Genomic DNA, 24,821 nt, shown 5'->3' with positions numbered 1-24,821 from the left:
CGCTGTCCCTCACGCGGCGGGGCGGATCCCATCCTCTACGTCGGGATCCGCTCCGGCTGCGGCGTCTCCGTATACCGCGAGCTGTAGCTCGCGGTATACTGAGCTTAGGGTAACGGGAGGACGCTAGTTTGTGTCCTCCCGTTGCCCTAAGGAGAACTATGGGGAAAAACACTGACCCCATAGTTCTCCTTTTTAAGATGAATTGTATCCCAGATAGCAAGGATAACTTGCTACAAACTTGTGGCGGGGTGAAATTGTAATTTGTTAACTTGCTGCACATATTCCTGGCAAGTGGTAGACTTCCAGAACACTTGCAGCACAAGTTCTAGTTGACACTTTTTGAATTTGTAGCAAATTTGCTTGGCAAGTCTACAGCAAGAGTCCTGCAGGTCTTAGCAAGAGCTCTGCAAGCTCGCTGGTCTGGAGACTTGCAATGCAGACTTTCTGTAATTGTGCAACAAGCTTGGCAAGTCTGCAATAGTTTAGCAAGTCATTTTAAAACTTGCAGCACAATTACTTGCTATCTGGGATGCCAAGGAGTGTTTGGGGAGGATAGATTTATATTGCCATCATGAGTTTGGCGATTTTAGTTAAAGCTGGTTAAAATTGCATGCAAATTGCTGCTTGCAATCTCAATTTCTCAAGGCTACATATCCCATCATGCATTCCTTCCAGCAAGCAATGATAATGTTACATTGTTTAGATGTTGAATTGTAGTTCACAAGGCAGGCTCTGTGAACGTTGTGAAGCAGGGAAGAGCATATTCACAGGGTTGCATGAATTTGTGTTGGTGCATTGAGGAAGTACATCCTATGGGCATCTTCAGTAAGTTTGCAATCTTCTAGATCGATATGGTTACTAGGAGTGGGATAGAACTTATGGATATAAGACATGTATATTTATTTGTAGTTTTTGACCTTAGATCCCCTTTAATCAGATTGGTGTGTGAGACATCAGTGCAGACTTCACATCAGTCTTTCTGTATGAGAGGGACAGCAAGGAGCCTGCAGTGGGTGTGTTTGGGAATATCTCCTTAGCGGGGGTTCTCTGATATCCAACAAAGGGGACTGAAAGGCTAAGCTTGGATTAAAAAACTCTAGTTCTTGTAATGGGCATCACTGGGGTCGTAAAGGTTCTTGTAATGGGCATCACTGGGGTTGCAAAGGTTCTTGTAATGGGCATCCCTGGGGTTGTAAAGGTTCTTGTAATGGGCATCACTGTGGTTGTAAAGGTTCTTGTAATGGGCATCATTGGGGATGTAAAGGTTCTTGTAATGGGCATCACTGGGGTCGTAAAGGTTCTTGTAATGGGCATCACTGGGGTCGTAAAGGTTCTTGTAATGGGCATCACTGGGGTCGTAAAGGTTCTTGTAATGGGCATTATTGCGGTTGTAAAGGTTTTTGTTAATGGGCATCATTGGGGTTGTAAAGGTTCTTGTAATGAGCATCATTGGGGTTGTAAAGGTTCTTGTAATGGGCATCACTGGGGTCATAAAGGTTTTTGTAATGGATATCACTGGGGTCGTAATGGTTCTTGTGGATATCGGTGGGGTTGTAAAGGTTCTTGTAATCTGCATCACTGAGGCCAAAAAGGTCTTTGTGGGCTCTTACCAGGCGGATGAAAAATCTCCACATTCAGCATAGACATTCCTGAATTCTCCATTTTGTTCACAGGCCTGAGGTTGCTAGAAGGAGGAGACTAGTTGACGAAAACCATGTTAAACCACTTGTGTGGCATGCTTCCAGGCACTTCCATTGAAGTCTGTGGGGCCAGTGCCGTGTAATTCTGTTTGAAAAAAGCTCAGACACTTTTTGCAGGTCAAGCGGCAGCATGACGCTCAGCTGTGAACGGGCACATTTGAATATAAAGAGGAACCTTCATGTTGAGTGTTATCACGCTTTGGGAAGCACATGACTACTCACACAGCTGTGAATAGGGACTTAGGCATTTCTGTGTTTTAAAGTGAAAGTTAACTACCGATTTAAAAAAAATTACCGTCAAGAGTTTTTAGCCCTAATGTTTACAGCATTAGCACAATATGGCAGTCTTGCCTACCAGAGTGATCCCCTTCAGCCCTGCAAAGTCCTTGCTTCCCTGCATTACCGGTGCTTCCATCTTCTAGGTTCACAGCAATCAGCCACTTGGTTGGTCGAGCTGGGATGAAGTAGCTTCTGCAAATGCATACAGGAATTGCTTTTGTCACGCTACAGATTCATGCTGAGACTGCACATGCCTGGCTCGGTCTACACAAACAGAAAAAGCATCTTACACAGTCTCATCTGCCATAAAAAAAAATCTGCCTGCTAGCTTTAACACGTAGGGTCAACTTGTACCGGTTGGTGTGCGATGCCGATGCACCGATCCCAGCACATTGCACTTTATTGAAAACCACAAGTGAAATTTAATTTAGTTGTACGGGCACAGCAAGGCCGTTGTTCCACATTGCATCCTACCGCACTAAAAAAAAACGAAGGCATGTTGTACTTTTTGTCAGCGAGCACCACCAAGTTTCCAACGCAATGCGGTGGTGTGAAAGGTGTCCCATCTGCCCCTTTACAAAACAGCAATCAAACCTATCCTGATACATTTAGTAGCTTTTTATTCCTAGGTTGTAGTTCTGCTGTACAATTCATACAGATTAGATTGTATATCCAAAATCCGTAAAGGAAAAGGCTCTTATATAGCTGACCCAGAAGGATTGAGGTAGTAGTTGGCAGGTTTAGTGTTCTTTTTCACTATATCATTGCGCATGGGAAAGCATATTCTGTAACAATGTGTGCTTTCACTAATGGAGTTATGGAAATAATAGAACAGCTTTTATATTTCGAGGGCCATGCTCTTTTACTTATTACGGCCAAATTAATTTTCTATCCTAAAACACTACTGGTTACGTTTTTTTTATGTGGTATAGAGGGTTAAAACTAGAATTTTAGGACTTGCACATAAATATTATACATAAAACCTCTTCTAGAAATATAATATTAAAGCCCAACTCCAGGCAGAATAATCCTAATGGAGTCCAGTAAGCTGTATAGTGTGTAAACGGACCTGACAAAATTAATCTTCCTCCTCCTACCCCCAAATCTTTAGTATACCTGCAGGGTGAAAGTCCAGTTCCTGCTGAAGCTATGTGCTGTAGTGCTGCAGGTCTCCTTGATCTCAGTGCTGCGTTCTTATCTCTGCCCCCTCTCCTCCTGGCCAATCACAAAATGGAGCCTGGGGCCATTTGCTTTGTGATTTGGCCAGGGGGACAGATGCAGCCACAGTTCTGCAGGTCTCATAGATCTCTGTGCTGCTGTCTTATCTCACCCTGCTCTTCTCCTGGCCAATCACAAAATGGAGCCTGGGGCCATTTGCTTTGTGATTGGCCAGGGGGACAGATGTGACCACAGTTCTGCTGGTCTCATAGATCTCAGTGCGGGTCTTATAGATCTCCGTGCTGCTGTCTTATCTCTGCCCCCTCTCCTGGCCAATCACAAATCGGAGCCTGGGGCCATTTGCTTTGTGATTTGGCCAGGGGGACAGAGATGCGACCACAGTTGTGCAGGTCTCATAGATCTCAGTCCTGTGGTCACATCTCCGCCCCCCCCCCCTCTCCTCACAAAACAGATCTTCGGCCCATTTGCTTTGTGATTGGCCAGGGGGACAGATGTGACCACTGTTCTGCAGGTCTCCGAGATCTCAGTGCGGGTCTCATAGATCTCAGTGCGGGTCTCATAGATCTCAGTGCGGGTCTCATAGATCTCCGTCTTATCTCCGCCCGCTCTTCTCCTGGCCAGTCACAAAACGGAGACTGGTGCCATTTGCTTTGTGATTTGGCCTGGGGGACAGAGATGCGACCACTGTTCTGCAGGTCTCGTAGATCTTAGTGCAGGGTCACATCTCCGCCCCCCTCTCCTCCTGGCCATTCACAAAACAGATCTACGGGCCATTTGCTTTGTGATTGGCCAGGGGGACAGAAATGTGACCACAGTTCGGTAGGCATAAACAGCCGGATAGGGCCCAAAAGTACAGTGGGAGTCTACTATGGGGTGACAGTTGTCTCCCCGCTGTGTTGTCACCCTGTCACATGACCCCTGGTGGAGTCTGCAAGCAGTTGTGCAGACACACGTAGCATGGCATGGTCCACTGTCCATATTTTAGAAAGCCTGCCTTGGGTAATGATTTGCAGCCAATGCTGGAGCAGATGCATGTAGACAAGACGTGGCTGAAGGAGGATGCAGAAGATTAGCATTGTTCAGATGGTTAAAATGATTTAAAAAATGAGAAATCAGTATTATGTGATTCAAATTGCCTCTGCTTATGATGCACAGTGCTTCATCAAATTAAACATTGTCCAGTTTAGATTTACTGTATGTCAGCTTAATGTTGAATACTAGACTTCCTGAATTTGGTTTGTCAGTGATTAGCAATGACTGGTATGTGAAGACACAGAACCACGTTTACTAGTCAAGGAAGATATGAAGAATGCTGAATAGTAAAAAACAAAACCCCAAACTTCTGTGATGACAGGACTAGGGCGTCTCAGGTTTACCATTGAAAATGTGTTTTGTACTTGCCTTTTGTACAAAATGTCTGAAAGAAGTGATTTGTGTTTGTTTTCTCTACAGGAGACTTTGATCACCTACAAGGAGATCCTTCTAAAGTATATATTTGATGGCAGAAAGTTTGTGAATGAAGCCTGCAAGGAGCTTGAACCATGCCATCTTATAGCACTGACGTTTGCCTCCGCATTGGTAACGGTGTGGATTTACAATTTTATCTTCCAAAGAGAGAGTAAGTCTTCCTTCACTAACCTACGACGATTAAAGCTGCATATTTATGGAGTTATTTGCACAGGAAGAAACACAATGGCCTTGCAGTATATTTATCATGACTCTAGCAGGGTTTATTGTACAATTGATAGTTCTTCTCATTTGTCATATGGGTCACATGTTCCTCTCTGAAACTCTTTGTTTACACTGTTTGTACTAGAGGAGGAAGCAGACGCCCTTTCCCTAGCTAGTCCCTTTTTAAAGTCTTACAGCATGTTACCTGTGTGCTCATTGTATTCACCACAGAGCATATGAATAATAAATGTGGTAACCATATGTGCTTTTACATATTAGTGACAAGATTTTCAGTAGTCTGCATCTAAAGCAAGCAGTGATGTTACTTTTGTATTGTTTATCCCATCCTTCTCTATATTTAGGCATATTAGAGGTTCCTGAGGATTTCCACAGTCCTTGGGGCTTTTTAAAGAACTTGAGCAAAAAAATTCATTAAAGGAGAACTATGAGGCGAGTGATAATCACTCATTGCTCTAGCCGACCTGTTACAATGAAACTCTCACAGGTCGGCTCAATAGATCGGGTAGTGAGTGAACACATACCGTTGCTCGCTCACTTCTCGATCTATCCCTGCAGAGAGCCGTGACTGTCACTCACGGCTCCCTGCAGGGATTCCCCCCTCCCCTGTCTGATCCTCCAGCGCTGACTGGCAGAATGGACGGGGGAGGGGGCGGGTACAGCTGGCTCTGCCTCTAGATAGGCAGAGCCAGCTGTCAATCCCGCAGCTGCGTGGATCTCGACAGAAAAATCTCCTATGGGTAACAGCTGCGGCGTCTCAGTATACCGTGAGCTGTAGCTAGTTTGTACCCTCCCGTTACCCTTAGGAGAACTATGGGGAAAAGCCCTAACCCCATAGTTCTCCTTTAACCCTTGCAGTGGGGTTACCCCTGCACCTTGCTTGTAGTAGCGGGTTGGACCCACTTTTGTCTTCAGAACTGCTTTAATTCTCTGTGGCATAGACTCAACACGGTGCTGGACATTCCTTAGAGAGTTTCGTTCATATTGACATGATGGCATCACGCGATCGCTGCAGATTTTTTGGGCTGCACGTCTATAATGCAAATTGCCCATTCCACCACATCCCAAAAGTGCTCTGTTGAATTGAGATCTGGTGACTGTGGAGGCCATTTGAGTACAGTGAACTCCATTATCATGTTCAAGAAACCAGTTTGAGATGATTATAGTAGCTTTGTGACATTGGTGCATTGTCCTGCTGGATGTAACCATCAGAAGATGGGTACACTGTGGTCATAATAGGATGGATGTGGTCAGCAACAATACTCCGGTAGGCTATGGCATTTAAACAATGCTCGGTTGGTATTGTGAGGCCCAAGGTGTGTATGTTAGAAATGATGTGGCTCTGTCTGTCATAGTAGTCAGTGGCGGGAGGATAAAGGTGCAGTATGGCTGTCACTGACTTTCAGTGATATTAAAGCAAAGCAGTCAGAAACCAATATGTCTGGTTTTCTGGTTTAGGAGATCAAATTTGCTAAAACTGAGCCAGCATTGTAAATGCAATATATTTAGTGATCTAACCAGGTCGGATAATGACATGTTTGTGCCCACCCACACCTCCAAGATTGGGATGGCACTGGGTGTAACTGTATGTAAATGCTTGGTGTATGCATGCACACTCCACCCTCTGATGTCTGTTGGCACACTGAGATATATATTTATTTTATGCAATGTTGAAGGTTGACTTCACTCGGCATGTAGTCACTCTAGTTTCAATATACCATTTGTTTTCATAATCTTTTATTTGTTTTGTTTTTTTGTTTTTTTTTGTTATTCCTTGAATACTTTTTTTTTATTTTTAATGCCATGCTGTATATACTTTTATTGGCTCAACATGATGACAAACTGTGCATAAGACAACATTTTCTTATATATTTCTTCACTTTGTAGGTCTTACATCACGGTGCAAAAAACAAATTTTCCGAATAATAAGGAAACTGCCTTTTATTGGCACAAAAGTAAGTAGAAATTATTATTACTGATGTTCCTCACACCTTCCAATATTCTCCTGGAGATGTGATTTGGCGAACCTGATTTACTGGCTACTACGCCAGTACTGAATGTAGGTGGAGTTGCCCAGAAACAAAAGTGAAGACATGCTAAAATGGTCTATAAATGTGACAAGCATGACCCTGCCAGTCAGTATTGGTGAGAGATCAGATCTGGATTATAGTTCGTTATGTGGGATTCCTATTCACTTTTTTGCAACTATGGCAAAATTGTGGGCATTTGTTACATTGTGTACAGACTGTACTCGGAAATCTCATTACCGCCTCAGTTTTGTAAAGCGCTGCACAAACTGTTGCCACTATATCAACCCTCTATAATAATAATAATAACCTTGTGTGATTTGGCTTACTGCACTTCCCAGCAGTTTTCCTCATTACATCATCATCATGTAATTATAGCTGACCTATCCACTTGGCTCTAGTTGGTGAAATAGCCTATCACTTCAGAGGGATTAAGCAAGTATATCTACAATGAAATTTGCTAAAATTCTGGTAATATATACAATTGACCCAGAAAGAGTCATTTTTCCCTTTTAACTTTTCCTTTGTTTTACTTTAAAGCAGACCTCAAGTGAAAACGGACTTTAGGTCCCTATGGTGGCTACTGTCTTAAAAAAAAATCTAATAAGATCAGTCCGCTACTGAACTGTCACATAGAGCCGGCTTTCTCTAAATGTAATGTCCTTCTGTTATCTTCTGCCCAAGTTGGGGCCCCATGCCGCCATGTTCTTCTGTGGTGTCATCTGGAGCCGGCTGTCCTTTTCCGGGTTCTGGTGCCGATCCCTGCCACTTTTTTGCTTACCAGCCGCTCCCTGCTTCTGCAGCGTTCTGGGACTTTGATGGAGAAGGCTGCAGGAGCAGGACACATCATTCTCGCCTAGGCCAAACTGGTGGTGGGAGGGAGACCAGAGTATTTTTTTTTAAAGTAATTAAGCTAGAAAGCACCCAAAAATCAAAAAAGGAGAATTTTTAGTGCAGAGGGTTGGGGGATTGCAGGGAACTAAATAGAGCTGCAACAGTTAATCGATTTAAGTCGATTAAAATCGACGATTGAAAACGTTGGCAACGCCGCTGGCCTGCAGACAATTGAGGGCCCACCTTCTAAAAGTAAGTCAGGAGTGGACTACCCTAGAAATGTAACTGTAGTGATCTGGATGTAATGACATCAGCTTATTTCAATAGTGAGCACTTTTCAATTTAGTCAGAATCCCTCAAGGAAACCTCTTATTGAAAAGGGCCCTCCCCCTCACTTTTCAATAATAAGAGGTTTCCTTGAGAGATTCTGACTAAATTGAAAAAGTAATCGTTAGCTGCAGCCCTAGAACTAAAGCAAAACCTGGGGAGTGAAGGTCCACTTTAATCAAATTGAACAAATTGAGCCCATGGAAATACTAAAAGTATAGTTGTATTTAAGGCTTATCATTTATAGGCCATAAGCTAAGTGGTGCTCCTGCATGATGCCTGAACAAAGATGTTGATAGCCGTGAGGAAAGTGAGAACATTGTCGAGGTGAATAGAAGTAACAAATACCTGTAAGTGTTAAGCTTGCATGTTACTTAGCATGTATGCACGTGACAGGAAAGAATGTATCTGATACTTGGGCTGTTGAAAATATCCATCAGAACACGGATAACACTGACTGACTTCAGTGTCTTCGCTCTGCAGCAAAAGGTTAAGTGGTTCAGCATTATTTGTAGAATTACAATGCATCTATTATCTCTTTTCAGGGAAAAGCTTCATTGTTGGTTTACATAATCAATCATGAGCAAGCGTGCTCTTTTCATGGAACAAAGTGGCTCTGCATTGAGCAGTAGACATTGTATCTTTTTTCTTCTCACATGCTTTGTCCTCTCAGCCAACTGTCACATAGTTTACTAGAGGTCATTGCTCTCCTCTATTCGGTATTATGATGCAATGCTGCTTGGCATTTTCTGGACATCTTGGAAGACTTTTAGCGGCTTAAAGTAAGCAATGTAATTAACCCCTTTCTGTCCACCCTATTGTAAAAGAACCCTTCCCTGCAAGTTCCTAATCTTGGAAAAGGTGTTAACGTCTCATCAGTTGTAGATTAGAGCAAAGCAGGGAAACCAGACAGTGGGTTGTTAATATGGTAAAATAATTTCCTCTAAGAAGACGGAAACATAATCAGTGTAGTATCTTAAATCTAGGCCTTACTGGATGATGACACACAAGGTAAAGCCACATGGGTTGGTCGCCCTATTCATCAGCATTTTAAATATTGGACCGCTCTCTGCATGCTCCGATTAGTCTCTGACCCATATAGTGACCATTTACTTTTTTCATCATCTTCAAGTGCAAACTGAATGCTCTAATGGAACCTATTCACCTTAGGCCAGGATCACCTCTGTCTGTGTCCACGTTTTGTCCTTTTTTTTTTTTTTTTTTCATTATGCGTTGTTGCTTTTTTTTCATGGGTCATGAGATTTTTGCTTTGGCCAGTGAGGATTGATTTCCTGCAGTGAAATCATTGTGGACTTTGGGAAGGATTTGCTTCCTGGGTTTCTTTGTCCTGGTGTTGTCTTGTGTCTGCATTATAAAAATACATCTCTTGGAAATATCTGTATGTCATAGGTCAGTTTTAGTGCTGTCTCCTTGCCACTATGTCCCAAGTCTTCACTCTGTGCAGAAGATTTAAGGATTGCAAAGCTTGCACCACCATCACAAGTTCCAATGCTCATTCAGTTCCTGCAGAGATAGATGGATATGACCTCAGCCATCCTTCTCTTGGAAATATATGTTTGTCTTAGGCCAGTTTTAGTAGAGTTTTCAGACCTATTCGTCATTGTTTTGGCTACAAAGGTTTTGGGCTAACATCAAAAGCTCCCTACAGAATGTCCCAAAATACGTTAACGCTAACACACAAAAAAAAGGAAGATAAGGGCACCTCTAAGAGCAGCAGTATGATGTATTTCCAATAGCCAGACAAAATGTTGCTGACCTTCGGCTACAGCTGGGAAACCACATGTGTACAATCACAGGAAGAGAACTTGTAATGGATCTGTGGTAGCATAAGAATCCGTCTTTGTCGCTCTTCCAAAAGTTCTTTGCACGGTATACTGTTGAAGAATTACAACATATCTAAATATAACTGTGTGGGTAAAAGGACAACAGCCTACAAAGGAAAGGCTCACCTTCTTACATGGCCATGGGTAGCCAACATTACAGTAACATTGCTTATGAATGATGTTTACATGAGGAAGACACTGTAGAAAGGTGATTACATGAAAACACTAGGTATAAAAGACTCCAATTATAATAAAACAACTTGACGTGGGTTCTGAATGACCACCACTTCCTCTTCAGGAGTAAAGGGTTTACTTCCGAAGTGATGATTGCTTCAAAATGCGTTGAGTTGTAGGATTTTTATTATATTGCAAAAAAAATTAAGGAATCTCCACGTCTTCTTTTTTTTTTTTTAAAGAAAGTGCATCTGTTGATGGGCAAATGCATCATGATTTCAGTGGCATTTACAGTATTTTGTAGTAGAGGTTAGTTTGAGATGCTGTGGAGTTCAATCGGAATTCCATCAAGTGCATGTGACCACCTTTATAAGCCCTTGGTTCTCAACTGGTGGGTCGTGACCCAAAAGTGGGTCGCGACCTCGTGTTTTGTGGGTCGCCGCAAGCCTTCCACTTTTCTAGGTGAGAGGCTCCTCAGTCTCCCCCTAGCGCAGCACTGTCAGTTTCCGTGCCAAGCAGCCATTCAAAATATGCTGCCCAGTGCTGAGTGTCAGCTTGAGGTGGGATGGGATGGGGCTATGGCCGCGAGGGAGCTTCATCCATACGTGCATTGCTTACAGCTTCCTCACGTGTCCTGTAGAGGTGTCTGCACCAGAATGACGCCACATTCTGGCTTCCGGCACCTCTACAGGGCGTGCAAGGGAGCTGTACAAGCAATGAACACATAGATGGAGCTCCTTCACAGCACAGCATCCCACACTGGACCCCAGGCTGAGGATCCACTCCAGTTCTTGTAAGGTAGAAAGACTGGGTGGACCTTAAAAAAATTAAAACATTTTTGGAGTTTGTCTGTGGTTGTGTGTGAGATTCTGTCTGTGGTTGTGTATATATCTCAGTGTTTTTGAGGGCCCGTTTACACTAGTACAGTGCGTTAATCGCACAGTACCGTTCGATTAATGCACTGTACCACGCAATTGCACCTACCGTGCATTCTTGTGTGGGACGTGTGTTGCGTTGCCATCCATTTGAAAGGTACCCCAAACGCACCTCCCACCCACAGTTTGTACACCTGCATCGGGAGGCACGATACCCTAATGCCGTGCATTCTATTGCAGTGTGACTTGGGTCGCGACTTGATGACCAAGGACAAATGTGGGTCCTGAGGTTACACAGGTTGAGAACCACTGTTCTAAGCTGCGTTGCGCTGCTTTTGCATTGCCATTGACTTGTATAGAGAAAGCAGTTCTGAAGCAAGCAAAAACCATTGTAGATAGACCCTAAGACCCGGTCAATGCATGCTGTGAAAGATACTTGGCCTTATGTTCACAAATTCTTATCTGCTCTCAAGTGTGAAAACATTTAGGCCTAGATGGGGGATCGGAATCTCATAGCTTTATGTATACATTTTCAAGATGTATCCAGATCCAGCAATCTATAATCTAATCTATGTGCAAATGCATGAAATACCCCGTGTCAGAGATCATCTTTCAGCCAACTTCACCTAATTAATCAAAAATGTTACAGTTGATTTCAATGGTGTATTATTATTGACTGTTATTTTTTTTTTTTCTTCAATCACCATACGTGGTGCAGATTTGGGCCTTTTTACTTAAAGTATATGTGAATCCTAATAATAAACGTTTTCCATTTGCTCCCTTTTTTGGTCTGTTTTAAATATACCATAAAATTGTTGTGTTATAACTGTTAAGCACATAAAACAATATCTGGTGATCCTGCCAAAAAAACAATATTGTCCTGTACACTCTGCAGTGTCAGTGATGCTGAGGTGCTCTTTAGTTGTAGCACACACACTTCCTTTTTGTAGGGTAGCAATGCTGTTCCTCTATATATACCATATAGTGAATACATGTTGTCACCTTTAGACAGGAAGTGTATTACTGGCAGGATCACCGAGTGAAAAAAAGTAGACAAACAAATTGAGCCACCACATCTGAGTTCTGGTAAACTGCAATTTCTTAAAGGAGATGCAAAGTCCCAGCCTATACTATCCTGTTATAACATCAGCATTGTAATAGGAATACATGCTATAGTCGTTTTTTGATCATTCAAATCTTGGAAATTCAATATAAAAATACATATTTATTTTTAATCTTTGACCATAGATATCCTTTAAATTTTGTTCTTGGGTATGGATACGCTTTAATATACCTGCCGCTATCACACAAATTGATGCCAGTATGGGCAGACTTTGACAGAGGTGCTTATCAGAGACCTCTTATAGATATTTGTATTGTTTGTGCTTAATATGAAAGACTAGCTGTAGCTATAAAATGTTCTGTTGCTATTTATGGATGAAAAAAATGACACAAAGTAGTCTGCTGGAGGATGTGACAATATGTACTTGTTTTTTGAACAGATCCAGAAGGAGCTGGATAAAGCTTTGGATGACATGGCTCATCTCGTATTAAATGTGAAAGATGGCGTGAGCTTTGTGACGTCTCTGCCTCGCTCAGGACTGAAGCAGGACCAAGTCATGGAAAAGCTGAAGGAATATTCTGCCCTAAGTAGAACACTTTAAGTATTTCTATCTTATTTCCATTATCATTTTCAAATATGAACTGAAAACCAACAATTGGTGACAGACCAGAAACAGTCAAATCGAATTTAGATATAGTGAGGGATAAAGAGCTCGTCTGATTTGTATTACTGTAGTTGAGCCAATAAGAGCTCAAGAGTCCAGTCTTTTATTATTCTTTTCAAATGACAACAGGAACGCAAGAAAGGGCGAACAAGCTTTAAGTTTAGACCTCATTCTTTCTAATAGGCATTTTGACACTTTTTATAAAGATTACTTTTACTGTTTACTCTTTTATTAATTTTCACATTTATTATTCCCATATTCGGTATCTTTTATAACTCTTATTATTATTATTATTATTATTACATAGTATTTATATAGGGCCAACAGTTTGCGCAGCGCTTTACAATATAAGGAAGACGTTACAATCACAATACAATTCAAGACAAGATGGTAAGGAGGGCCCTGCCCCTGAGGGCTCACAATCTAAAAGGGGAGGGGGAAGTGATACATGAGGAGGTAGCTGTGAGGGGATGAATTATTTGAGAATGTGATAGTTCAGTGGTTAGGTTGTGGTGGATAGGCTTCCCTGAAGAGATGAGTCTTTAGAGAACGCCTAAAGGCAGTCAAGGTGGGAGATAGACAGACAGGTTGGGGTAAAGAGTTCCAGAGAATGGGAGAGACTCTAGAGAAGTCCTGGAGGTGAGTATAGGAGTTGACTAGGGAGCTGGAAAGCAGGCGGTCTAGGGAAGAGCGGATAAAGGTGAACTTTTTGGCCCCTGAAATGCAGAGTCTCCTTCTAGCTTTCCTGTTGTAATTTGGTGAAATAATAAAATCTTGATGTTTGGTGTACTTTTTGCGTCAACTACAACTGGACTCAATTTGGGTAACCCCTGCCTCCTAGGGGAACCCCCATATTTGTGGAGAGCTGCTGAACTTAAGCCAGTAGACCCAATTGACTTTTTTTCTATTGGCCAAGTATATATGTCCAGCTTCTTGTTTAAATCATTGTTTCTTAGATGTATTTCATTCATAACAGGGGCTGTAGAAAAATATTTAGGACTCCGTGTCCTCAATGTCTTTTTCTATGGCTAAGGGAAATATCAGGGGGTCTGAGAGAGAGAATACATAACAAAACTATTAATATACAGAATCATACCGATTGTGTACAAAAATTGTGCAAAAAAAGAATAAAGATATTAGGCTATATGTGCTATTGTGTGTACATCAATATCACTAACCAAAAGTCTATTCTGGGTAATAACAATCTTCACAACTTAGATTGCTGATACCTGGAAGTATCTCTGAATGTAGTAATCATCTAGCAATCTGAAGGTGTTGAAAATATAAAAGGGTGTGGAAGATGGCGAGGATTACTGAGATTTAGAAGTGTGTTAGACATGTATTAAAGGAGAACTATGAGGCGAGTGATTTTCACTCAAACTCATAGTTCGGCTCAATAGTCGGGAAGTGAGCAAACACATACCGTCGCTTGCTCACTTCTCGATCATGTCCCTGCAGTGAGCGGTGACTGTCACTCACGGCTCCCGTGAGTGACCGTTTCAAGAATAGTGACAATTCAAGAATAACAATACAATCTATGTGAGTGACAATTCAAGAATAACAATACAAATTACATTCAAAACCCTGCTTCAGGTATTCTAAACCTATACTATGATCTATTACCATTAAAGTCCGCCAGGGTTCTGATGTAGACACAATAACAACATATAGCACATGTAGCATAATATCTCTATTTGTTTTTACATAATTTCTGTACACTAGCACAGTGTTTTTTTTGTATATTTACATTTTCTCCACAGTTTGTGGGGTTCACAGCAGATGTTTTAGGGATACTTTAGTGCACTCCAACACGGATTTTTGGAATAACAACTGTATTGTTAAAAACTGGCTAGTGAGCTCCCTTTACTGGAGGGCCATCACACGGCTGGCAGGTATACTAGGAAGCCAGATGTGTGTCACTGATAGAGCGTGCTCTATGCAGCTAAATTCAGGACTAGAGGCAGAAAGCTCCATTGATGAAACTGGAAGTTTTAGTCTCCTTTTGATACATGGGGACAGCCATATTTGCAGATCATATTTACGAGCTATGATTCCCGCTTAGTTCTGTTTTCATAGCCATTGTGCCATATGGTTTCTCTCTCTCGACTCAAGCTAAATGAAAACAATAGACTCTCTGTAAGGTTAATTAGGCTTGCATCAGAAGGGGTGCAGGAAAATGTGAGCCATGTTAAAAAAATAGATATTTTTTTTTGTTGACTGTCACAATAACTTTGAATCTTATTAAAAATATACACCAATTCTGGTTTTGCATGCTGTGTGTGTGTGTGTGTCTAATAAATTATAGATAATAATCTATTGTGAGCTATCATATTTCTTAATTCTCTTTTTTATATTGCTGTGCTGTTTATAGCAGCACAGTTCTTGGTAGGGATTCTTGCGTTCCTGTAATGATAAACATATTGTTCTGTTTTAGGTAAGGTGTCTTGGGAAAAAGGGAAGGTTTCTGGGACTGTCTATAGTGGAGATGAGCAGCTAACTCAGCTGCTTGTAAAGGTAAGCAGAATCTGTTTGTTCCAAGGTTATTCCTTTGCTATTCATTGTGAAGAGATGTTCTGTGTGGGGTTTTTTCTCTTCTATTTAAGAATTTTAAGAGTAAGTTCATATAAGAGTAAAAACAATATTAATGTAGATCCTAAAACAAGCCTTGAACCCTGGATGAGTGCAGGCCAAAAGTGGGTTGGAAGTCCTCTTAGAAGGAAAAAAACAAACAAACACAAAAGGACAGCACCTTCTCCCAGTGAAGCACATTTAATTTAATGATAATTTTAATAAAATTGTTAAAAATACTCACAATTGTAGTTGATCAAATGTACATATAGAATGATACCATCCAAACTACAAGCATGGCAGCGGAAGTAACCAGCAATACTCTGAACAGCATATGCTGCATTTTTTTTTATCATTAAATTTAAACATGCTTCTGTGGACCGGACTAGTTGGCTACCACTGCCATTATTGTTGGTGCGGTCCGCAGAGCCTGCTGTCCCCAGTATTTTTGGTTACCTCCACTGTCATACTTGGAGTTTGGGTGTGGGAATTCATTGTACAGTAATCCCCCCTGTTATCCAGCATCCTTGGGATTGGTAGTTTCCAGATAAATGTAGTTTCTGGTTGCTTGAGAGGTACTATTAAGAATAGGTCTAACTAATGCCATACACCATGCTATACCATACTCATATAGGCCAGATTGCCAGATCCTGATATGAAAACTTCCAACACAAAAAACAGATTCCAGGTGCTCGCAACTCAGTCAAAGGTTTTAGACTCGCATAGGCATTAAACAGCAAAGTTATAACAATCAAGGAATTTTAACGTGTTTTGCACTAGATGTGTTTAAGCCTGGAGATACACAGTTAGAATTCATTCGGAAAAAAAAAAAAAGTTTGCAGAACGTTCGCTTGATTTTAATAAAGTTAAAGCGACATTAAAGTCACATTTTTTTCCCCCTTCCCAATCCTGCTGTAGGGACTTATCTTTTAGCGATGTTCTTAATCCAATCTTCTTCTCTGCTGTCCTTTTCATCTGTCCCTCCAGCGCTGGTGCGGGTCTCCGATCCAGCACTGACTCATCAGTCCTCCTCTTCTCTGATGTCCCATGGTGTCTGTGTGGGTGCACACTGCTCCATAGACTTACCTTGTGTCTCTCCTCATCTCCCGGTCGAACATCTGAACTGCGCATGCGCCCGCCCCAAGCTCCTTTAAGGCCGCCTGAGACTTCAGATGTTCGGAAGGGAGCACACGGCAAAGACACAGGTAAGTATTAACCCTTTTTAAAAGGTTTTTTTTAAAAATGTTTTTGTATAGATCTACTGCTAGCCAGCAGTAGATCTATGCAAAAACGCACGAGGGTTTAATAACCCTTTTAATGAGGTTAAACAGATGATCGATTTTAGATCACAGTGGCAAAAAAATTTAAGGGATGGGGAAAAAAATATATATATTTTTTTAAATCAAAGTTAAATAGTGAATGTGCTTTTTATTTGGGAAATTGCATTCATTCCAAAACCAAATGTTGAAACCAACCAAAATTTTCAAACAAACTGTCAGGTTTTTGTTGGCATTGTCAAATGTTCTGACGAGATTTTTCACATGAAAGTTTGTGCAAAAACCCTACCAGTTGATTACCCAGCTTTACTCATTAGTCCTTATGATTAAACACATCTAGAGGGAAACGCTGTAAGGTCCTTGGTTGTTGTAATTCTGCTGTTTAATGCCACCTTGAGGAGAAAAAAAAGATGATGACTGAGCAGTGAGCACCTGGAATCCATTTTTTGCTTTGAAACCACAGGTCATAGTTGACTCACTATATCACATGATTACAATGTGGGCGTAGTTTATGGGGTGTTCAGCTTTAGTATAATGCCTGTGTTTACTCATTCAGCAAACGTAGATATTGCTGGACTTTATGGTTAGAAGCATCTGAAAGCCATGTTGCTCAAAGGGTCCAGTCAGCCCCTTTGTATCAGATGCTGGTTGCTCTGGGCATTTGTTGCATATTTGATGTTTTGGTCATAAAGCCTACTGATTGCACAGTACTTGTAGTCAAATTGTGATGAAATCCTAACTCCTCGTAGTAGCTAACTACATCCATGACATCTGTTCTGTCTATATCCTTGGTTCTCAACTGGTGGGTCGTGACCCAAAAGTGGGTCGTGACCCAAAAGTGGGTCGTGACCCAAAAGTGGGTCGCGACCCCGTGTTCAGTGGGTCGCCGCACGCCTTACACTTTTTTAGGCAAGAGGCTCCTCTGCCTCCCTGTAGTGCAGCACAGTCAGTACTCGTGCCAAGCAGCCATTCAGAATATGCTGCCTGGCGCAGAGTTTCAGCTTGAGGTGGGATTGGATGGGGCCACGGCCATCCATACGTGTATTGCTTACAGCTCCCTCACGTGTTCTATAGAGGTGCCTGGACCAGAGTGACTCTTAATTTGTATGGTACCCCGAATGCATCTCCCACCACATTTCGTATGCCCGCACCAAAACATTCAGTGCCCTAATGTTGTGCGTTCCATTGCAGTGCAACTTGGGTCGCAACTTAATGATCAAGGACAAATGTGGGTCCTGAGGTTACACGGGTTGAGAACCACTGGTCTATATGATGACTTTGATAACTGTTTCGCTCCACTAAAGCAGGAGTAGGCACACTGCAGCCCTCCAGCTGTAGTCAAAACTGCCAATCGCATCATGCATCTGCCTCTGGAAGTCATGCCTGTGGATGTCATTCTTGCAGTGTATAATGTGATTTGTGGTAGCACCACAGCTGGAGGGTCGAAGTTTGCCTACCTCTGCTCTAAGGTATAATTATTCACAAATAAACATTTTTGTGCATGCTGTATTGCTGTCCTCCTCAGGTGTATGGAGAATTTGCTTGGAGCAATCCCTTGCATCCAGACATCTTTCCTGGGGTGCGTAAAATGGAAGCAGAAGTAGTGAGAATGGCATGCACGCTCTTCAATGGAGGCCCCGAGTCATGTGGAACAGTAAGTTTTCTAGTTCTTTGAGTCACAAAACATTATAGGTTATCTCCTGAGACCATGAAAAATAAAAATGAAACGCTTCCTGTCTAGCGATTTGTTTAGCCTCAGATCTTGGATCTATGTCCTGTGGTGAACCTGGTGACTCATCAATTATAACATCATAATGTCACGAAATATTTTAACCACAGGAACGTGCTGAATAATCTTTTATGGTATAGAAGGGGATTTTCTGTTACTAAAGTTTTCTTGAAGTGTTTTTAGGGAGTTTTTTGTTATGTTCTTGTTCATTTAGACATATGCTGAAAAGTGCTTTTGCATTACATTAGGAATTTCAGATATTTTTTTTTTTTCTGTTTTGTGCTGCAATTCTCTAGAGTTCCTGTGGCTCTGAACTTTATGTACCTTCTTGAGCTGACTGTTACAATGATTATTTTCTGCATTTAAGCAAATTCCCTAAGTCTAGCTTTTTTATTTTTACTGGCCCGCTGACAGGCACATTGTTATCGAGCTGTATGCAGGAAATGCATGGCTGCTATCATTTTCATATACTAGATGAGGTTTATAATAACCTTCACGGTGTATATAAGATTTCTAGGTGGTTATCAAACCAAAAGAAATGTAAAATAAAGATGGTATAATGAGATATTGGAGCAATTATCCTCAAACTGCAGCCTGTGGGCCAGATATGGCCTGCTCCTGGATGTTTTCTGGACCGTGACCTAATTAACGATTTGTGGGATGACTGCGGTATCTGGGACCCTTACTGTCATTCATCCAACTGGGGGTAGAAAAACAACTAGAGCACGCCAAGGACTGCTACTGCCTGATGTTGGATAACTAAGTAGCAGGACAGCAGTGGTGATGGTAAGACTTACTGGTATATCAGTGGTCCTGAAATTCATTTGTTAACATGAGCATGCTGTGGACTGCTGCTAAAACCTGATGCTCTCACTGCTGGTGTTCTGCTACTCACTCATTTAGTGTTGGCCTGTGGCAGCAGTCCAACGGAACACACAGTTCACACAGCTGTAACCTGTAAGCCAGGGTGTCCTCAAAGTCTGCATTTGCTCAGTAACTGCAGGTGTATATTTCTGGTGCCAGTAAGGGTTTCTGTGTGCTGATTACATACAATACAGCACAACACTGCACATATTAAGCAAGGAAAACTGTAACCTTTGTGGGCAAGCTGTGCGTAATTCAAAAACTCTGGCAAAACCCTGCCCTTGTATCCAGCCTCACATTCTCAAAGTCCTTTTAAAGCTTCCTGTCTCTTTCACTCCCAGTCCGATTTTCCCCCCCCCCATACAGTCTTGAGGACTGTGAATTGAAACTTTGATTTAAAAGGTTTGAGAACCCCAACAACAGAGCTTTCTTGACCTGCAGTGATGTTTAGTATGAGGAGTGGAACTTGTAGATCTTCCTGCTGGAGTGTTGGTAAGTTCAATCAGTAGAAGTGCTTATAATTGCACATGGAGGTTTCCTGTATAGTTCAACTATACGTTCGCTCCAACCATTTTCTTTTCCCAGTATTTCACTGCGCATGCATAGCTTACACCTACTGTACTGGTTGTGTTGCAGAGAATTACTTTAGATCCTGACTGTGCAGAAAAGTATTAAATGACGGACACTGGTCTTGCTGTCCATTTTGTACTTTTGTAAGCTATCTGTGCAAGCCCAAGTGTGTGCCCATAGATATTCTATGGAGGTCAGATATTAATGTGAGATCCAACCAACCTTAGGCACTGCACTCTGCCCCCTTACCCACAAAGATAGGCTTGGCCAAGACACACTGAACATGGCATTTTGGTGCAAGGCCTGTTACTGAAGAGCTATGTGACTGAATATCAAGATGATATAGGCATAGTGCTTGCTGTTTATTCTGCAGTTTACCTAACTGTTTTGTTCTTACCCTATGCATCTAAACTGCGTTTTGTCTCATGTACAACTAGCTCTCTATATAACCGTTAGAATGTCTTGAATAGTGTATATTGGAATGGCCTGTGTCTTTAGTTGAGCGAAATCTTAATAAAAACTTGTCAAAAAAAAAAGATAGGCTTGGCCAACTTACTACAGAGAGCGCAGTGAGAAAGAGACAACTGGCAAACATTGGCAATGCCACTTTTTAGAGAGGAACATTTGCGATTAGAAAAAGTTTGCATATACTGTATAAGATTTGCTCACTGTCACCCGAGGTCGTTTGGATCATTTTAGGATGTTGCCCAGTAGAAATATGCAACAGATAGACCGGTGTAGCACGGAACGAAACTGTTCTGATTTCTTTCATGTTTTATATTCTGATCATCATCATCGTTCTTTAAATCTCTTTGAAAGTAGCCGGTGAAGTTCATTGCTTTGTTTGCCTGGCTGTGGTTACAGCTGTCTGCTCTGGGTCACGGGCAGCTGATGTTACTGATCTGTCAGCAAACAGGAAACATGCGGAGAGTCATCTGTACAGCATAGATCTTTGTACAAACTGTCTTGCTCAATACAGCCTCAAGATGAGATCAACAAACACGCATATCCAGCTAATTGCTTCATAAAGTTTACTTGACTGGCTTTTCACACATTTTACAAATGCATTTCTTCATACTGCAGTAGGTCAGATGTAAGGCCTTTCGTAAACCAAAAGCATTGCAGTAGTTTTTGAAGTGTTCTCAGTAGCATGTGACTATGTGTCAAGTAATTTCTACAGTCGGTGACAAAAACTACATAGAACTCTCTTTTTTTGTTCTAAGTCTCATGAGTTGCGTTAATGTGCGTTAAGCCGTGCATTAATGTGTTGCAGCAATGTGTTAACATGAGTTTTCAGTGTGCTGCACCGTAGTGGCGTTCCATTTGCGTGTTGAAGTGTCATTGAGAATCAATCGCAGCACAACACACCAATGCATGCATTGTGCAATATCTTAACACATAGACATAAAGCCAGCCTTTGTCAGTAACTGGACTGTTGACCCATTTAAATTGTATTCAGAGTTTTTTCACACTTCAGCTATAATATAAAAAAAGTGAAAGATTACAGGTCTACTTCAACACATAATAGGTGGAGCTGGAATATTAACAGTAGATGATAGTATTTTATGTCTGTCAGCTGTCCTGCTGGCTCTTGTCAATAAAAGCTTGAGATTAGGTCTACATGTTGACAGTCACTGTAAGGCCTTGTTCACACCAAATGCAGAGCAGATCCGCTCAGGTTTCTGCACACGCAGTGCAGTGGGTTGTGCCGCGTTTTTTGCAGCGTTTTTGATGTGTTCGGGGACGTTTTTGGTTAAAAATATCTATATATTTATATACCGTATTTTTTGCTCCATAAGACGCACTTTTTTCCCCCCAAAAGGAGGTGGAAAATGTGCCTGCGTCTTATGGAGCGAATCCCGACGCCCGAGACATGCAGTTTCGGGCGCCGGGCGAGTAGTAGGAGCCACTGCTCGTTTAATAGGAGTGATCTAATGAGATCACTCGTATTAAAACCGATCAGCGTCGACGATCGAGATCACCATAGAGCAGACGAAGAACGGAGGTTCTTCGTCTGCTCTGTGTGATCACTGAGGCCGTGGCGCAGTAATCACAGCGCCACCTGTCTCAGCGGTCACTAACTGCAGCTTCAGTCACAGCTTCTGTCATAGAAGCTGTGACAGAAGCTACGGTCTGTCGAGTGCTCCATAAGGCACGCCGGACCTCCCTGCGTCCTATGTTCCGGTGCGTCTTATGGACCGCAAAATACGGTGTATATATTTTTTTTTTTTTAGTTTAAAATGGACTTTCAGTGCGCTCCAGGCGTTTTTGATGCGTTTGCATGCGTTCCGGAGCAGGTTCAGCTGCAGTTTTTTTTAGCTTGTCTGGAACTGAACGCTGCAAAGTGAACTGGAGCTAAAAATACCATTGGAATACATTGGACGCAGTTTTGCTCCGGTCTGTAACTGCTCTGCTCTGCACCTGCTCCGCGCTTGGTGTGAGCAAGGCCTAAGGGTGGGGTATGCTAGTCAGGCTAGTGGGACAAGACTAGAGTTTTCCAACATACTATGCTCAATCTTCCAACTTTTCTTTTTTTCAGGTCACATCTGGAGGTACAGAAAGCATATTGATGGCCTGCAAAGCCTACAGAGATCTGGCATTTGAGAAGGGAATTAAATACCCAGAAATGTATGAGCTACTTTTATTTAATTCATTGTCTCTTCATTATTTCAAAAGAATATGTACATTGTTCCACAGATGTAGCATCGCCTTACCTTCTAACAAAGTGCAGCATGGTTTAGACAAGACTATGGAAATTTCCCTTAGGGATTTTGTCCCATGCTGACACAATAACATTGCGCAGAACAGGGCATGTATTATTATTAATTATTATACAGGATTGTTATAGCGCCAACAGTTTGCTCAGCACTTTACAATATAGGGAAAACATTACAGTCACAATACAAATCAAGACAAGATGGTAAGGAGTGAATCCTGTCATATTCCTGTCTCAGAGGACAGCGGTATCACAGGCATTGTTTAAGTGTTTAAATTGTTGCAGAACTTGCTGGGCACGGTTTGTGTTCCGAAAAACACATAGTGGCAGTAGAAGTTTGGTGGGTAAAGGGTTAACTACGGCGTTAACCAACCCTGGTGACGATCGCTCTGTCTGCTAGCCTGAGATTGTGTCCTGCGAGCTGGGAAATCTCTGTGCAGGGTGAGGCTGAGAGTGCTATCGCCACGTTCTTGTGACTCTCGCGCTCGGTTCAGACTTGTGTATGGTCACGTGGGATTGACGTACAGCGGGTCTGGGCCGGACGTACGTCACATATTGTATGTATGTGTTGGAAGCTGTCATGAATCTGACAGCTCCCTGTGCATTAGCGGTTAGGACACAGGTCGTTGGAGTCTTAACAAATACTTATGCCGCCACGGCTCACATTCATCTGCCGGTGTAGGATTCCCCATCCAGAAGCTGAATGTAAACAAAGGGGCGGGGATGCTGGCTGATATCACTATCCAAAAATGGCCACATTTGGGCAATATCGGCCAGAATTCCCCCCTTGTTTACATTTCATTGACAGCAGGCACAGGGCAGGTGGCATAACCAATAGCAGGCTGGCTTTGGCACCTGAGTGCTGTCAATCAGCAGCAGAGCGGACCTGATTGAGAGCTCAGTTCTCTAAATTCCTCATTAGGCTTGGCCCACCCACAGTATACATATCTTCTAGCTCTACACTTGCCTGTGTGGCAGGGACAGAGGGTGGGTGGGAGCTCAGTAATGCTGAGCCTGTAATTTTATCAGGATTACTGAGTGGCATTAAGGACGGAGTGTCTGGTATGGACAATCTGGCCTCATTGCTCCTCCGCACCGCAAATGTTGGTGCTTGCACCAAATTCATGTACCTGTAGTAAAACCAGGTGCAAGTAGTGACATTTGTAGTGCATGCATGTAGGGCTGCAACAACTAATCGACATAATCGATTATAATCGATTATTTAAAAAGTTGTCAACTTTTTCAATAATCGATTAATCGGCTTCCGATCAGTTGGCCCTGTTCAAGGGTCCACAAACGCGCACCGCCCCTCCTCCCCAACTCACGCTCACCGCTGCCAGACCCGCCCGCATCCGCGGTCTACACGCCGCACCTCCTTCCCGCCTCACACTCTCCGCCCGCCCACATCCACGATTGGCACAAGGATTACATTATACAGCACAATGCAGAATACCACCAGCTATAGAGGAGCACAGCAAATCCCAGCAATAGTACATTATACAGTGGTGCAATGCCGAATACCACTAGCTATAGAGGAGCACTACAAATCCCAGCAATAATACATTATACAGTGGTGCAATGCCGAATACCACTAGCTATAGAGGACTACAAAACCCAGCAATAGTACATTATACGGCGCAATGCAGAATACCACCAGCTATAATGTACTATTGCTGGGATTTGTTGTAGTCCTCTATAGCTGGTGATATTCTGCATTGCGCTGTATAATGTACTATTGCTGGGATTTGTAGTCCTCTATAGCCGATGCCATTCTGCATTCATTGCTGTATAATTTTACACTTTCCATTTCACTATATTGCACACCACACCATTTTTTTACGTCCACCGCTCCAAGCTTGCTCCTGTGATCCATTTTTTAAAATGTATGTTATTGTTTATCCGATTAACCGAACTTAATAATCGGCTAACTAATCGATTTTGAAAATAATCGTTAGCTGCAGCTCTACATGCATGATAGCTTTCCTAAGCGTGTCGTAGACACTATTAATGAATTCCACTGATTGTAGTGAAAATGCTGCTGGCTGTCCCTGGCTTCAGTAGTTTTGGAATCCTTGACCTGGAAGAAGTATGCAGCAGATGTAATCAGAATGCAGTCAGAATTCCTGATCTGCATGCTTGTTCTGGGTCAGTAACCTAGGAAGTATTGAAACCATTAGATAAGCATGATGACCAGACAGCTAGCATTTTCAGAAAGTGAGCAATGGCATATTTCTTTTAATAGAAGTTTACTTAAATGATTACCTATAGAAATGCCACTCCCTGAATGTGTTAATCAGCAGTTGTCATTGTAGAATGTAAAAAAAAAGCCCTTAAGTGTTATCAGAAATGCCCCCCCTATATTATGAGAAATTGATACCAGCCCCAAAAATCCAGCATTGTCCTCTTCTCAGCTGCAATTCTTGTAGTGTACTTCTTGTTTCG

The 24,821-nt window shown here is 42.2% G+C and overlaps 1 protein-coding gene across 1 annotated transcript in view; it reads left to right on the top strand.

The window, feature by feature from the left end:
• Positions 1 to 24,821, top strand: part of SGPL1 (sphingosine-1-phosphate lyase 1) — a 51,663-nt gene that overhangs the window by 17,571 nt on the left and 9,271 nt on the right. Inside the window, exons 2-7 of the mRNA XM_018574928.1 lie at positions 4,611 to 4,776; positions 6,735 to 6,802; positions 12,431 to 12,578; positions 15,090 to 15,169; positions 18,026 to 18,154; positions 22,203 to 22,291. Of these exons, the coding sequence (XP_018430430.1) occupies positions 4,611 to 4,776; positions 6,735 to 6,802; positions 12,431 to 12,578; positions 15,090 to 15,169; positions 18,026 to 18,154; positions 22,203 to 22,291 (680 nt within the window). The remainder of the gene's footprint in view (positions 1 to 4,610; positions 4,777 to 6,734; positions 6,803 to 12,430; positions 12,579 to 15,089; positions 15,170 to 18,025; positions 18,155 to 22,202; positions 22,292 to 24,821) is intronic.

The sequence above is a fragment of the Nanorana parkeri genome, unplaced genomic scaffold (assembly GCF_000935625.1).
Source record: "Nanorana parkeri isolate BGI_ZX_2015 unplaced genomic scaffold, ASM93562v1 scaffold51, whole genome shotgun sequence".
Lineage (NCBI taxonomy): Eukaryota > Metazoa > Chordata > Amphibia > Anura > Dicroglossidae > Nanorana > Nanorana parkeri.
The sequence above is the reverse complement of the archived record's forward strand: the minus strand, read 5'-3'. Positions and strand labels throughout refer to the sequence as shown.